A 17,317-nucleotide genomic window follows, 5' to 3' on the forward strand; every position below is an offset into this window, starting at 1 on the left:
CACTGTTCTACCTGTTTGTTTCTTTTTTTAAGCTTAAATTAGGAAACTTTCGGGAATTTATGGGCTCCAATAGAACATTCACAGTGTCACAAAACTGGAACCAGAAATGTTCGAGCTGCACTCCTAAAGCATTTGTGAAATGCAAATAATATCATGTTAGGTTAATGTCGAAGATATTAATGTCCCTTGGACATTCATTTCCTATACTTTTTTCCTGCCACTGTTCAGGCCGTGCTTTTAACCTTTAAAGCTATCTTCCCGAGGCCACCAGTGAGAAGTAGCATGGAAGCCACCCTCTGATAAACTCACTTTCCTTAGAATCATTGGTTCAAGACTTTGAGACAGAAGTACATTTAAAGAGGGCAAAGGTGACAACTTCAGTCTCTGTGCCATGCAGTAAGATTTAGCTCAGATGATAGCTATCATGATGCCCATTTTATGTATGGGATAACTGAAGTTCAGAGAGGGTAAGTCACTGGCCCATGTCACCCAGCTAGGATGAGTAGAACCCACACGTGAGCCCAGGACTACCTTGGTTCCCAGTCCCCTCCTATCTCCCTCTCACACAAACACTGAAAACAGAGAGGTGGTGTGACTCCTTCATTCTGCACCCAAAGAGACGGAGCCTTAGAAAGGAGAAAGAACAAATGTGATGCCATTTGATACATTGGGATTGGAAATCAAATCTCCTCATTCCTGATCTAACTGCATTCCTCTGTCCCATTACTTCCTTTAGCCAACTCCCATCCCAAGTCCAGGAACTTACCTTTATATCTGTCACCTCATCATTATTGTTACAATTAGGAATACTGATTTTTAAAAATCCTTTACACATGTACAGTATTGTACAGTTTACAAAATATGCTCTCTTCACATATATAGTCTCCTTTGATCTTCACAATAACCCTATGAGGTAAGTTGGACAGGGATTATGATATCTGTTTTTACAGATGCAAAGAAAGAGGTTCAGAACGTTTGAATAACTTTCTCATGGTTACACATCTTTCTAGGGGTAAAGCCACTCCTGGACCGGGTCTTCTGATTCCAAGCCTTTCCACTTTGCAGCAGGGCATGCTACCTACTCTGGGTGATGCTACAGCATGATCAGAGAGCATAGTATGCTGGTTCCTGTGGTTTTGGGTAGTTTCTCTGCTGAAACTAGGGACTCTGCTTTCTTTCTGGATCTGATATGGAAGTACAAATCGTTTCTTTCTGTAGAACAGTTTGCTTCCCGACCCTACCCCCCCTTTTAAAAACAAAATCAATTTCTCTTCCAGATGCCAGAGTGTATATGCATATTTGAACAGTCACCTGGATCTGATTAAGAAAGCTCGGCCTGTGGGTTTTCTCACTGTTGATTTACATGTTTGGCCAGATTTCCATGGCAACCGGTCTCCCTTAGCAGATCTGACACTGAAGGGCATGGTAAGTAACAGCCAGTCCTTGCACGAAGGTGAAGGCGGGCCAAAGGGCTACAGAGTTTGGAAGAAGCAAAGTGAGGGGAAAGGAAAAGAGGAAAAATAAACAAGACAGGCCAAGGGTGCACAGGCTTTTTGCAGATGCATTGCTGTTGTGAAGGCTCTTGCCGCTCCCCAGGATGAGCTGCTGAAAGTTCTCATTGTTTCTGAGCCAACCTTGAAAGCGTTAAAAGCACTATTTCTTAGATTTAGCTACTGCTGCCTCTTTGTCCTGTGGAGCGGCTAGAAGTCATGAGCCCCTGCCTGTGTGATTTTTTATTTACATCACTTTGCAGAGTCATGTTTTCTGTCTCCATCCCCAGGCCACCCGGTAAATAAGTGGTAAATATTACCACCCATGGTCTTGATTGCCACAACCACATGTCTGCTCAGGCTCTGAGTCAGAGCTGTTCAGAGTGCATGTTAACATTATTAGGATTCAGATTAAACTTTGCTCAAAGTAAAATAAAATTAGTAACTTATGTCGGTGGATAAATTGAGCTGCTGGTGACCTTTAGGGTCACTGGTGGTGCTTAAGATTCTGGGTGCTCCTGGAGGGGCCAGAATGAACTTGTGGCAGCCTTCATAGCCACCTAAGCTAGGATGGGACACTCTGGTGGCCAGGCAAGATTAAGTAGTATAGCCACTGAGAATCATCTTTGAGGTTGGAGGAAGCATGTTCAAACTAGAGAAATAGAACCAAGCTTCAGAGGCCAAGGGGGGCCACAAATAAGAAGAAAGTAAGCCAGGAATTCAGAATCCAGGAAGATGTGAAAAATTTGAGAAGCAGAGTGTGCTGTGAATGGAGGGGGGGAGATCAGAATGGAGGCTGTGAGCAAATCAGGGTTTATGCTGCGTGATGGTGGCGTGGGCTGCTGGCTTAAAGAGCTGCAAGACCCCAAATTCTATGGTTTTGTGATTAATTTTATTGAGACTGTTTTAAATATTTTTATGATGCCAACGGGAAGACCTGATCTTTATTTTCATTACCTAGTTGACATAATCTACTTTTGCTAATAAAAAGGAGTCACGAGAAAAGAAAAGAAAATTGGACATAGCATAAGTTATGTCTGTCTGGAGTCCATGAAGCGTGCCCATACAACAGATAATGAGCTTGGCCTCCTTACTTGGCTCATGGAAGCAGAAGAGGAATGTCGGGAGAGGGCCATGTGGCCACAGGCTGCGGCCAGAAAGCTGTACTTGCAGATAACTGACTCTCTGGGTACAAACAGAGGTTGGGGAAGAGCACATTTTGTATGGATACAAAAGCGAGAGTCTTAACTGAAGACAAGTATCTGAAACCAAATATAGTGGACCGTTAAAATGTGAAAGATGTTAAGAAGCATGACCAGTTCATAAAATGACCCCAGAACAAAGCAGGGCTATGTTGTGAAATGCTCATGGGTCTGGAGTTCTTCCCTGGGGGCCCTCTCTTGCCAACTTCTGTCAGACCCAGTGTGGCAAGACCCATGTTTCCCAGTGGCTTTTGTCTGTTTCTTAAAACCAAGCCTGACATCCAGAGACTGAGGAAGTACCATCATAAGGATATTCTTATAAAGTTAAACCAGGGGCACCTGGGTGGCTCAGTTGGTTAAACATCTGCCTTTGGCTCAGGTCATGATCCCAGAGTCCTGGGATCGAGTTCCCTATGGGGCTCCCCACCCAGCAGGGAGCCTACTTCTCCCTCTCCCATTCACCCTGGTTATGTTCTCTCTCTCTGCCAAATAAATAAATAAAATCTTTAAAAAAATAAAAAAAAATAAAGATAACCCAAATCCAGAATGTAATCCCAAAGGAATCAATGGAGGGTTTTGAAGAATACCTGCCTCATTATAATAAATACAGCTAAGTAGATACTCACCAAAGAAGACTACTTGCATGGAGACATGTCCCCAGTTATATCAGAAAATCCTAGTTTGTTTAGTTTTTTAAAAAGTTTTATTGTTTAATAAACATACCTCATATGTCACATGATATTTCTTAGCAATGACTTCTCTTTGTAACTGTTCTTGGGTTGGATTTTCATTGGAATAGCTGCCACTCTGTGAGTTTACATCACCACGCTGGAAGGAGAAGGAGACCTTGATAAGATAGAGGGAAAGAAATTCTGGGCTAATATTTTCTCCCAGTATTTCTCTCCCTCAATTAATTTCAGATAACAGCAGACCAATCACCCTAAAAATCTCTATTGTCATGTCCAGTCAATACTTATTTCTTACTTAGAAGTGCCAACCACTTCTAAGATGGAGTAAGGTACAACAATTCCTACATTCATGGAGCACGTTTCGAGGGAGGAGAGGCAAATGCTTGATCAAATGTCTATTTAGCAACTAGAATTGTCATGATATTCTCAGTAGGGAAAGAAACACATGATTTCTTCTTTTGGCTCCTGAAACATTTCTCTGGGCATCTAAGTAGTTAATATGTACTTAACTGATGATCAACATGGACATAAGGAAGAAATCATGTACTGCTTTAAAAACATACCTATGAATAACTTGCTAATATTAAATGGATTAATTGCTACTCTTACTATCCATATGAGAAGTATTTAATACCAATATTAACATCAGGGTGCCTGGGTGGCACAGGCAGTTAAAGCAGTTAAAGCATCTGATTCTTGGTTTCTGCTCAAGTTGTGATCTCAGGGCCATGGGATTGAGCCCCGTGTTAGGTTCTATGCTCGGCGCAGTCTGCTTAAAATTCTATCTACATCTCCCGCTGCCCCTCCCCTCCCCCAAATAAATAAGTAAATCTATAAAGAAAATACCAATATTAGTGTATAGGTAAATGAAGCTAAGAGGCTCCCACTTCATCACAATTATGAAGACATTGCCTTCCTCTACTTTATTTGAAAATACATGTGAAGATGCAAAAAAAAAAAAAAGCATAAACCCATGCTGACTTTGAAATTTTACATGTCATTGAACTAGTGACACTAGAATTGGCAGTCTCAGAGAGAATCTGGGAAGATTTTCCAGAATCTAAAAGACTAACTGGAACTTGCTGAATAAATCTATGACATATGAACAAAGTGAACCTCTAGCCTTGCAGAATTCAGGCCTTTCCACCTTTTTGCTCCTTAGCTGAATAATGCAAGATCCTTTTAAGCCTAAGAACAGGACAGTCTTCCCTCTACTCTGCTGCCAGTGGTTTTAGGGTGTTTTGGTTTTTTGGAAGCAGCTAGTGAGTTTAACTTTCCAGAACTCTCCCACAACCCAGACCTTATCTTCCCTTACAGTTCAGTCCATCAGAAAACTGCCAACCCAAGAAGCCAACTGGGCATGAAGTCTGATTTGGGATGACCGGTGATGTCCTACATTCTGAGGATCCTGAATAAAACTCTATTATTGAGAGATAAATAGGAAACACTGTGAATTTGGAGGAGAGGTATAGGTGCATGTGTCTGCTGTAAGTTCTGGGGTTAGAAAACTGGGCAGTGGTGAGGCCACCAAAGCGACCCAAAATAAAAACTGCTGGACTCTGGGAACTGCCAGCTAGCTATAGATCTGAAGAGGCCCATCCAAATTGCAGTGAGTGGGGCAGAGAGTAAATCATGTGTACGGTCTGCTGGGAAACACTGAATATGTATAGCTCTCTAGTTAGAATGAATAAAAAAATAATAAAGTGAGTCCATTAGGAAAAACGGGTTGCATACAAAGCAAAAAGAGTGCCTTTGGAATACTTAGGGAAAGGCTTCTCAAAGAATTATTTACTACTGAAACCGAAAGAAAATATTAAAACCTCTTTGGCATATTCAGTAGGGTTTTTGTTTTTGTTTGTTGTTTTGCTTTGCTTTGCTTTGCTTTGTTTTGTTTTTTGAAGGGAACATCTCTAAAATAGGACAGAAACTTAATGGAGGAAAAATGAGCTCAGATGGAAAGGCAGTGGAATGGGAAGAAAAAGGAAATGATAAGGCAATTAAAAATACACTAGCAGAATTAAAACATACATCGAAGGCAATAAAAAACCATTTTTATGGGAGAAAATAAGATCAGAGCTATCATACATAGCATATATTTTACATTTATTAGAAAAACATTTTGAGGATAGAGGCTACCTGTGGCCTGTTCACTTTTTCAATTTCAATAGCGTTTAGGTCAAAGACCGGCCTCAAATAATTGCCTTATGGCTAAGCAATATGTTTCCGTCTTTATTTGTCAAGGGAGGAATGAACCATGATCTTCCCAAGGTCACAATGCCAAGAAATGAGGAGCTTAAATAAAAATGTGAATCCTGACCTCCAGTATGCACACCCCCACAAGGCTGCCTTAACTCACTCCTCCAGACCTCACTCCATGCGCTGAGGACTGTAAGACAGGAGTCCTAACAGCCATCTCATGCATGGTGTAGTACCCAAGCACACTTCACAGCCTAATCCTTGCTCCCCTGAAAACCAGACTTCTCACTCTTTCTGCCATGTTTGTCCCTACCCTGGCCCTTGGATTTAAGCTCTGAGCTCGCTCTCTTCAGTAATGGTTCTTATTTCCTTCCACCCTCACTGATTCAGATAACAAAGTAATCACCACTCCTGGTTTGACCTCGCTCTAAGCCCTTCTGCTTTAGGGGTGCCTGCCCTCAGAAGTAGGAACAGGGCATCACCCAGGAATCTTTCCATGATGCATGAGAGCATCATCTTCTGTTCTGGTGACACTTGGCTCCTTTCCATGTACCTTGCTGCTTCACTCTCCTTTGGTGATGCAGTATTGGCCTGTGGCTCTGGGCTAGAAAGAGGTGGAGTTTAGGGGGTGGGCAACTTAATAGTATGCCTGGACCAAGTAGCCACCTACGTAAATAATTCTCCTTTCCACTTGATGAATTAGGTAAGGGCCGTGCACATGATGTGTAAAGGAAGCAGAAGCTCAGGTCATAGTAATCAGCATCAAAACATTTAACACTGGTGACTCTAGGTTCTTTAAAAGCAAAACAAAAGAAAAAATGCTTACTCTTAAAGAAGCATGGCATGGTCACGCATAAAGAAGTATAAAGCCAAATACTCACCAAGAATGGTTGCCTGTTGCAGATACTTTTTTGGTGATTGTTTTTATTTGGAACGATTGGTTGAATAGTTTTTACCACTGTGAGACATTGAAGAGAGCCCGGGGTTTGAAGTCAGATTTGTATTTGCATCCTGCCCTGAAGACGAGTGACCTCTGAGGTTAGAGCTGTGAGGTCAGTCTGCTCATTTGCAAGCAGAATCAGCACAGGATTCCTTGCAGGGTCGTTGTCAGATCAAATGGGGAGACTGTCACATCGTAGACAGACAAACAACAGCAAATACTTTTGAGACTGTAGCTTCTGCTTAGTGGCCCTTGTTTGCTTGTTAGAAGATGACTAGGATTCTAAGTGAGAATTCTCAGTCTGAACGCTGAGCAGCCAGTCCTGAGCCAGCCGCCTTAGTCCAAGGACCAGCTGGACTCACCAGCCGTGGAGGTCATCAGCCATGAACAACCAGCTGGTGAAGCTAAACATTCACTTGGTCCATCATAAACCATGTTTCATACAGGTATGGAGCTTAGTCTTTCTCTGGAAGTCCTTGGCCCTCAAGTCTTTCAACACAACAGGAAACCCAAATTTGATGTTCGTTTTTAAAATTTTTTATTTAAATTCAATTTGCCAACATATAGTATAACACCCAGTGCTCATCCCATCAGGTGTTGATGTACAGAACAGCCAGTGTGGTAGGAATTTTGAAAGAGTTCTGGCTTTCTTGTATATATGACCAGTTTCTATTCTCGAATTAATACCACCTCTTTGTTCTTGAAATATCCAAGAAGTAAATAAATCGAATTTAATCACAGGTGCAGGTGACCTCAGGCATATCGGGCCATGAAAACACCATGTTCACCAGTGGTTGAAATGTGTTTTCTCTGCTTCATATTGCAAGCACAGTGCTACCCAGAACAGAAAGTTATTTTCTGGTTCTTTGAAGAGCTGTGATTTCTAACATAAGGCCATATGCTGCTCAAACTGCTGGGGAGGTTGAGTGCTGCTCCAACGGCTCTTCAAAGCAAGCCCAGAGCAAGTGTGCATATGAAAAACTAGGAGGGAGTCAGGAAAGAAGCATTACAAGATCTTAGCCAGTTCCCAGAGGACTGAACCCCAACTAGAGATGGGCATTACTAAACAGAGTCAGATGTAGATGGAGTCGGCAACTCAGATGAGTATTTGCAAGAGCTCAGTAGAAGGTTGCCCACATATAGTATAACACTCAGTGCTCATCCCATCAAGTGTTGATGCACAAAACAGCCAGTGTGGTAGGAATTTTGTATCTCAGTGGCTTCCTCTGATGGAGAGATGGATGACATAGCTGGAAGCTCATGAGCTAAATCAAGCAACTTTTGACTAATAAATTTATCAGGCTTGCGAAGACTCTTTGACACCAGTTTGTTGATGATTTTGTTAAAACTTAATGCTGTTTCATTTCACTGTTTTTCACATATTATTTTTGCCTATGACAAATTGAGACCTATAGCAAAGTTTAGCATCCTAAGTATCATTTAGCTGGTTTTCCCATAATGTGTTTTCTTATTGAAGCAACTAATTTAGAAGCTGGTATTTTATTTCGTAATAGGCATCATTTTTTTTTTTTCTGGAACTGCATTGTGTCAGGCACCATGATAGATGCTTTACATGCCTCTTCACTAACTTTTTCAGTAATCCTGCCTGACAATGTTGTTCCATTTAAAAGGGTGAAGAAACTAAGGCTCTGAGAGTCAAAGTTATTTGCCCAGAGGGGGAATAAACAGAAGTATTAGAACCTAGTCAGTTCAAACTGAGGTCACTGACATCCTTTGGGAGGAAAAAAAATTTTTAAAGAAAAAATGGGTTTTTGTGTTTTCATGCTCCAATTCTGTTTCAGTATGTCTACCATATTTTCCCCTCATTTTACTGACTTTTTAAATTATTTCAGATTCAGACTTTATTTTCTTGGTGCTTTCTATCTTCCCTAAATATACCAATCAACAAGTAAAACCCAGAGGAGACAGCAGGAGGAATATGGATTATAAATAGGAGTCCCTCCCAGGGTAGTAAGGCATGATAAAAGACTGAAGAATGAATCAGGTAGAAATCTGCTGGGAGGACCCAACAGATAAATAATGGGAAAGATCTAAGGCTGGGGGACCAAAGATGGGATCCAAGTTTGTGTAAATCAAGACAGGTTGGATGACGCCAACGAGGGGCCAGTACAGTTGACCAGAGCAGCTTTGGGATACTGGAACACTGAGTATATTAAAATGACTTAGAATTAGAGCATCAGAAGGGGAACAAAGATGAGAAGTGACTATTACATCTGGGGAATAGCAAATGACTAGCTTATCATGTGCGGTTCACCAATAGAATAAAGTCATGAGGGAGAATGTCAGTCTACTCATCGTGAGTTTCCTGATTGTCTGTTGCTGCTTTAATAAATTACCACAAACTGAGAGGCTTAAATTTATTATCTCACAGTTCTGCAGGTCAGAAGCCCAGGCTGGCTCAGCTGGTTTCTCTGCTTCAGTTTTTGTAAGACCAGAACAAGGGCTCTTATCTGGAGACTCTAGGAATAATCTACCAAATCCATTCAAATTTTTAGCCAAATTGAGCTCCATGCAGTTGTAGGACTGAGGTCCCTATTCCCTGGCTAGTTGTTAGGCAGGGGTCCTCTGCTCCTGGAGGCCACCTGCATTTCATGACTCAGTGCGCCCCCCCCCCCTTCTTCCATCTTCGAAGCCACCAATGGCAGACCATGTTCTTCTTATGCCTTGAATCTCTCTGGTTTCCATTTCTGCATTTCTCCTGCCTTTTACTGGATTGCTTGATTGACTTTTCTGCCTTCTGCTGTTGCTTTTAAGGGCTCATGTGATTACACTGGGTATCTATTGGATAATCCATGATAATCTCTATATTTTAAGGTCACCTGGCTAGGAACTGGTTCCATCTGCAAAGTCCTTTTACAGCAATGCCTAGATTGGTATTTGATTGAGTAACCGGGGGACAGGAATCTTGAGGGAACATCTTTAGAGTTCATTCACCACACTGTGTTCGCACATTTATCTGCATTTCCCAAATCTGGGTGAGTTTTAGGCAATGTCAAGTGTCAGCCTTGATTTCTGGTACTTCCTGAAACCTCGGGGAAATTTGTTCCCTTTCTCTTCCAGGCTGCTGATTATTTCAGACCTGTTCTTCAATCTCTGTCCTCTCTCCAGAGGTTTTCTATAGGTTGTTCTCTGATCCTCCTCATTTCCTTGCTGTCTGTCCATCAGCTCTGCCTGCATTATTGACTGAGCAAACAGTATTTTTCCTGTTCCTTTGTGTTCTGGAAAGCTTTCAACCAATTCCCTTAAGCATTGGATACCCCATCAAGCTCTGATGGGCCTAGAAAGTCTCAGTGCTGGGGATCTTGTTTTCTTATCTTTTGTGATCTTTAGAGACCCCTTGAGATTTTTTTTCTCTAAGCTTTTTTTTTTCTTACTAACAAATATAACTAATTCCTTTAACAGCTAAGGAGGAAAAAAAATAGCTGAGTTACTACTACATTTAAAAAATTAATTTCGGGATCCCTGGGTGGCGCAGCGGTTTAGTGCCTGCCTTTGGCCCAGGGCGCGATCCTGGAGACCTGGGATCGAATCCCACGTCAGCCTCCCGGTGCATGGAGCCTGCTTCTCCCTCTGCCTGTGTCTCTGCCTCTCTCTCTCTCTCTCTCTCTCTCTCTCTCTCTCTCTGTGACTATCATAAATAAATTTAAAAAATTTTTAAAAATTAAATAAATAAAATTAAAAAATAAAAAATTAATTTCAACTATTTTAGGACCTATCAACCTGTGATCCATAATGCCAAGGTTAAGGACAAGTATTTTCACAATTTATTGTGTGTTAGGACCTTGCTTAAATGCAAATTCCTGGACCTACAACAAAGATCCAATACATTTGGAGTTGGAGCTCAGGAAATCTGCATTCAGCTAGGATCCCAGGAATAGACTAGAGACATGCCCAAGCTCTCACAGCTACTGAGTGGCAGCCAGATTTAAGGTGAAGTCTAGGGTAAAATCATCTGTCTTTCCTATTTACAGAGTGAATGAGAGTGTGTAGGTTGATAAGGACTAAGGCTTCTCTAAGGAGTGCTTGCAAGTGAGACACCTTCTCCCTGCTCCCCGCCGCTTCCTATTCCTGAGGCATTCATCATTTTGCTTTACCACAGTCTTGTTGTTCTTATATTTGACCTTGTGATCCTGACACTGATGGTCAACATACATTCTGCCCTGTTTTCCTGCTGTGTGTGTGTATGTATGTGTATATGTGTATATGTGTGTGTATGTATATATATATATCTTCAGTGTCCCTCGTTAATACACTGGGGGTACCCATACCATGTTGGAGACACTTAATTCCCATATTCCAATTAATGAATGGAATTGAACCCTTCATGCATTTAAGAGAAGGAGAATGAACATTTATTAATGGAAAGGAAAGGAAAATCAACATGAATTGCCACCTATGCTCATATAGTTGCCACTATAAGGGTTTAGCTCTTATAGACTCAGTATAGCTTCCTAAAAAAGTAAAACATTTTGCAAATTATATTTAATCTTTACAGAAATGCCTTGAGGTATCATTATTCCTATTTCATAAATGAAAAAAATTGAGGCTGAAACAGGTCCATAAAACTCACACCATCGTGCAGCCAGTTGTTGGAAGAATGTCAAAATCTGAACTTCAGTGTCTTCCTCCATAGCTTGTCATCTTACCATTCCCCTACACTTCTCTTCCAAGCTCAAAAAACCTAGGATTTACATAAGCATTTTATAACCACTATCGAGGATGTTGAAGTTATCAGTTGTAGTTTGCTATCAATTGTAGTTTCTGTGACCACCATATCCACCACATCTCTAAATATCAATTATAAGTGTTTCCTCTTACAGTTATCCCCGTTACACAATAGCAAAATTAATAAAATATGCTTACCAGTGCAACTCTCCCATGGGGTTTCCCCCCACATTTCACTGTCTTGCCCAAACATTCAAACTAGGTACTTGCACATCTTCTGTAGACACACTGCTTCTACTTATGCTTTCTTCCCACTTCCTCTTATTGATGGAACCATTCAACTCTCACACGGTATCTGCTCCTCTGTCACATCCTGACCTTCTCACTGGTTACAAAGCTGCACGTCCTCCAGGACATCCCTGGCATTCCAGGGGTATTGCTGCCACTTCCCTACCAAGATGGCTCCCTAAGGGGTCTCTATAGCCTCCTGAGTGGTCCATATGGCAGGCACTCCTTAGAAAATTGTATCTTGGGCTGACAGCCATTTGACTTTTGCCAAGGCAGGACTGAAATCCCTAGCATTTGAGAGAAAAGTCAAATGGAATTAATGATTATCTGCCCTTCCAGAATCTTCATCTCTGTATTAGATGAGATGTCAAGCAAGCAGGACCCCAGACCATAGTAATGTCACATTTTAGAGAGGAATGTCTTTCACTGAGTCACATTTCAACTCCATGGCCCTGGTGTTCGTGGTGAAGAGATGTTGGAGTTGGCTATGGGAGAGTGGTGCTTGGTTAATCCTTTTTGCCTAGAATGTTTTCTTCTATGAATGATAAGTATGTTCTATTAACCAAAAAAAGAAAAGCTATGTCACACATCCTATGTCCATTTTGTCAGAGCTACTAGCAAGTTCAGGAGTTGAATTTAATGCTCATTTACATGATCTCATTCTCAGTTTCTGGAGAAAAGTAACCATCTTCTCTTTTCTGTGATTTCTGAGCTCTAGAGGCACTAGAAATTTAGAGAAGAGGCCATGATTTTTTTTTTTTTGCTTGAATACCAATAACTTTGGGGAAGTTCTCAGGAATATTTATTGAGGATTATGATAATGAAATTTGGTGATATTACATCCCTTCTGTCTTATGGGTTCTTACTAATTGAGAAGGATATCAGAACAAGTTTTGTCATCAATGTTATACAGAGCACTGGGGTTCGTCAATTAATAGGAGAATGCATCCCGTATACAAAGTCAAATTTCTTCCCAATTCCATCAATTTATCCAAATCTGGTCTTCAGGACCTACCTATAGGAAGATGGGAGTCTGCTAAGCAGACACATACCAGTCACACAAAGGATCGTGGCTTGAGTCACATCACAGTCATGACCAGAGAGAGGAGCCAGAGGTAACCTGCCTCCTGGACTGGCTCTGGAATAAGGTCTAGACCTTGGCCCACTTAGCTTTCTTAGTAGAGGCCAGGTGAGTACAGAAGAGAGAGACCATTCATGATTAGTCATTTATCCAGGATGATTGCATCCCATGCTGCTGGTCGATCACACAAGACATTCGGATGAAGAGGCATATGACAAGGCTGAGATCCTGTCCACCCTGCTCCTTTTTATAGTTCATTCTCCCAGATGGGATGCCTTTTGCATTAGTCTGCCTGGAGGGAGTACTTTTACCTAATTCATACGAAGTTTCTATATGAGCTACAGGGACACTCCTTTTACACCAATCTCATATAAGCCACCATGATGAGGAAAGCTAACTGTAGAGGGGAGTTGGATTGGAAGCCTGGAACTAGAAGTGATCTTCCAGTGTTCTCTCTTGGGGTATGGAGCAAATGACCTTCCCCTCTGTAAATATATGAAGAACCAAGGTTGTAGACATTATCCTCCCATAATCATGGAATTAGACACAAAAGGCTAGGAGGTTAGGAAAGACAGTGGTATACAAAAGGAATTAGTGTCACTAATTCACACACTTAACAAGCAGTAACTTAGTGCCTACTATGTGCCCAACATGGTGCTAGGCATTGCCGATACTGTGTGAGTATCACGGATCGTCTGTCAGAACCACTAGGTTCTGGTTTCCATTCTCTGTTTTCCCCGGGGCACATTATTTCCTTACGCACATTGTGAACTTCTATAATGTCAACAGTGTTCATGCTCTCCCTCACTTCCAGTGTTTTTACTGTATGTGTAGGTCTCTGGGGAACTTTACGAGGGATGTTCCTTCACAGGGTTATTGGCTTGGGAAGATGCGTACCCAGAATTCCCCTCTGGTCCCTCATTCAAACCTTCCAGGTCCCCATGTGTTAAAATCAAGCGCATAGTTCTCATCTGGTTATCCAGTTATTTACCAAGAGAAGCTATCAGCACGTAGCCCTACTGAGGCCAGGAATCCCTGCATCAGCAGACTTCCATGAGCAATCAGAAGCACTGGAGCAAAGGATACTAAGTAAGGAAGGGTTTGTACAGATGTTGTGAGAAGTAAGCAGGGGAAAGCCCAAGAAGAGGCTCGAAAAACAGCACAGGCATTTCTGTGCTTTCTGTCTCAAGATGAGGGCAACAGAGAATTTTTAACAGAGTCCTGGGATCAGATTTGCACATGAGAACAATTACTAGCTCCATGGTGGAGAGGAGAACCATTAGAAAAGGGGCTCTTTCAGCATACGAGGACCTAACAGTGGCCTGGATTGAGGAAGTGAGTGACAAGATGAAGAGAAGGGATGGATTCACAACAGATTTGGGGGAGCTAATGGACAAAATTTGGAGACTGTGTAAATGGGAAGAAGGGAAAAGTTGAGGAAGAGCACTGACGGGTCTCTGGTCTGGGCAACGGAATGGTGTCTGTGCCCTGCAATAGGACAACACGCCCCTTCGTCATGGCTCAGGGTGCAGTCTGGAGAGGGTAATGAAATGGGACCAAAGAGACGAAGAGAAAGGACCTGGGGAGACCCCTCAGCTCTCCTCTTTTAATGCAGGCTGAGTGTAACCACCTCATTGTACTCAGGATCATACCCCTGTAGTCTCTGAGTAAACTTATATTAATAGAAATTGTAATATGAAAATACAAAGTAAACTCTGGTATGGATGCTCACAAAAGTCGGAGTAGGTTTGAAGAACCCAGCAGCTCTCACCCTTTAGAAATGCCCCAAGAGGAGACATTAACAGATGGGAGATGTGAGGGAAGGACTGTGAACAGGTCTTGAAGGCATCCAAATTCAGCATCCTGTTCAGTTCTGGAATCTCTCAGAAATTGACATACTCCGTAGAAGCATGTGGTTCCGATTGACTTTAATGGGATTCCCTTGCAAACCACAGATTGTAAATTATCCCCTAGTAGGTATAACATTTATAGGAGACATATTATTTTACCCTGAGTACCCCCTGGATGCTGTTACACTGAATTCTGACAACGGCAAAACTCTGAATAAGATCATCTTTTACTAGAAGCCGCTGCTCCGTGTTGATTCCTGTAAGCCAACGAAAATGGGTGTTTGTAATAAAAGAACATTTTTTTAGAGACGAAGAAAGGCATTTAATGCCATGGTAAGGAGTATCAAACACCATCTCTGTATAGTATTTGTTTTGCTTTGTCTTGTTTTGTTTGTTTAATACAAGGCAGGGCACTTTCTCTTGGAGAAGAAATGATAGTTTTTCCCAGGTCTGGAGATTAAACAATTTGGTAGTCATTTCACGTTCAGCTCACAAAAAGGGGATTTGCATATGAACTTGTTTGGGCAAGAAAACACATCTGAACGTGTTTCATGGGAACTATCTCTATCCATGGCAGCTCCTTTTGGCCATCTCTTTCTTTTCTTTTCTTCATCCCTACAGGTCACCGGGTTGAAACTGTCTCAGGACCTCGATGATCTTGCCATTCTCTACCTGGCCACAGTTCAAGCCATTGCTGTAAGACACTTTAATGCCATTTTTTAAAGAGACTTAGGGCTATCAATAAACGTTAGGCCACATGTTCCTCCAAGATACATCATGTGCTTTTGTGACAGAGATTGTTAATTAAAAGGGAGCTTGCCAGCAAGAGATGCGTGTCTTTTCGGAAGGAAATCTTGAAGAAGGTCTTCACCTGCTTTACTAATCACCTCGTGTAGCTGAAAAGCTGAAAGGAGTTCGGGTCTTTGAACATCATACTTGTCATTTAATTTGTCTTCCAAGTTCAATTAAGTAGAAGCAGATGCCATTTATACTTGCATTAAGAAAAGCTGATGTTAAGAATGTGCAAACTTATAAAACATACGATATTGTTCACTTCGCAAAAGGGTTCATTATAGGGTTCCTTTAAATAGTAAGCATCCTTAGTGTTTGTTTTTAGATAATTAGCTGCTTCAATGAGAGGTTTGGATGATTAGGGAGAGAAGGAGGGGAGAATTTAAAGCATTAGGAACTCCTACACTGCAGATCAATCCAAAATAAAAACAAAATCCTGGAAGCTTAACCATCGCCATCTAAGGAATCTTATTCTCCAGAGGTGATCCAGAAATGGGCTACAGAAGATTGTATCTGCGTGTGTTAGGAAGTTTTGGAGGAGTGGGTCCTAGCTTTCCAGGCTTTAGAACTGGGAGGAATCCCAAAATTACAGTTAATTAAGTGAAACTTAGTCACTCTGGTAAGAGAATGTGGACCAACCGAAAGGAAAAATCAGTTCACTAAATTCTGATTCAAGATTTATTTTTCAGAGACGCAGAAAGTCTCTATGCTAATGGTATGTGGGCATGTTTATATGCCATTGTTATTTTGTTTCTCCATATACCACTTCCATAATCTTACTCCTTCAAATAATAGAACTACATACATTTTTCGTATACCCATATCACTAAGAGAGGTGCTTTTCTTATGTTCACTTTTGTCAGGTGCCATGTAGATATGATAAAAGAGCAGAGCTTCCCAACCACTAAGGGAAAGTATGGTCTTACATAGAATAGGCCAACTTGATTAGATCAAACAGTCCTTGTAGTTTACATACCAGTTTGACTCTATCTTCCTGAAGCAATTGTCATCAATTTAACAGCTTGGCCAGTTCAGTGAAATCAGTCAGCCAGCATTATTGATCGGAGCTTTGTCAAAAACAGATCATTCTGACATCTCTCACAATGGAGGGAGTGAATAGTAAAATGAATATGGAGGAGAATAATGTGCATCAGTAGTAAAGACAATTCCTTAGTGATCCTGTTTTATAGTAATAATGGTGACAATGATAAATAATATAGTTTGGGGATATTATGTGCTAGGCACTGTGCTAAATATTTACAAATATTACATGACTTAACCTAATATGAGTTAGATGTTAGCATCCCCCTTCCACACATTAGAAACCTACACCTTGGCAAGGTTCATTAACCTGCTCAACTTCCTGTAGCTCGTAAGTGACAGAGCTGGGATTGGAAGCCATGGCTTTCTGAAATAAAAGTAAATGTTATGAAGTATTGAGGAACTTTCCTTTTCGAATTGCCAGTGCTATTGTGTGAAAAGCCTTAGAGTGGAATGAAATGGATGCACCGAAATAGAAAATCGGAGCTATGCGATGCTCATCCTCTGAGTACACGTTAAGAGGCAGAACTTTCGTTGACATTCACTTGCTGTGCCAGGCACCAGGGTACCTACCCACCGTGGCTTAGGGGAGTCACCCTGTAAGTAGGAGGGATTGTCCTTAGTATCCAGACAGAGGGAAAACCACCTTGCAAGGTCAGATAGCTAGTGTGTGGTAGAGTCAGACCTTGAGCCTGTCTGAGAACTGCCTTTCTCACTCTCAGTCTTCTGTTCTTCCACTCCACCAACCTGCATTTTTCTTCAAAATGTTTGTAAAAGCTATATGGACGAAATAAGCTTTCAGGCATTTCCAAGACCAGTTGTTATTTTGCACATCTCAGCAAACACTGTTATTTGGGCCGGGATTGCCTCACAGAGGCCCCCTTCCTGATAAGAACATTGCAGCAAGAGTCCAAAAATATATAAATGAGGTTAAACGGAACACGGGCTGGGTGGAGCCAAGCTCCATGTTCCCAAATACCACCACTTGGAAAAATCAATCTTGTATTTAATGGGTTGTACATGTATTAAAAGCTGTCATATTTGTTCTGTCCATTGTCTTAA

General features: G+C 41.5%; 1 protein-coding gene across 8 annotated transcripts in view; it reads left to right on the top strand.

Moving 5' to 3' along the window:
- FGGY (FGGY carbohydrate kinase domain containing) overlaps positions 1 to 17,317 on the top strand; it is a 416,661-nt gene that overhangs the window by 310,289 nt on the left and 89,055 nt on the right. For 7 of the 8 annotated variants that reach the window (XM_055306622.1, XM_055306628.1, XM_055306623.1 and 4 more), the window contains 2 exons: positions 1,278 to 1,425; positions 15,044 to 15,118. In XM_055306622.1, coding sequence (XP_055162597.1) covers positions 1,278 to 1,425; positions 15,044 to 15,118 — 223 coding nt within the window. The remainder of the gene's footprint in view (positions 1 to 1,277; positions 1,426 to 15,043; positions 15,119 to 17,317) is intronic. The other variant, XM_055306626.1, reaches the window with a different exon arrangement.

The sequence above is a fragment of the Nyctereutes procyonoides genome, unplaced genomic scaffold, assembly GCF_905146905.1.
Source record: "Nyctereutes procyonoides isolate TBG_1078 unplaced genomic scaffold, NYPRO_anot_genome, whole genome shotgun sequence".
Classification (NCBI taxonomy): Eukaryota; Metazoa; Chordata; class Mammalia; order Carnivora; family Canidae; genus Nyctereutes; species Nyctereutes procyonoides.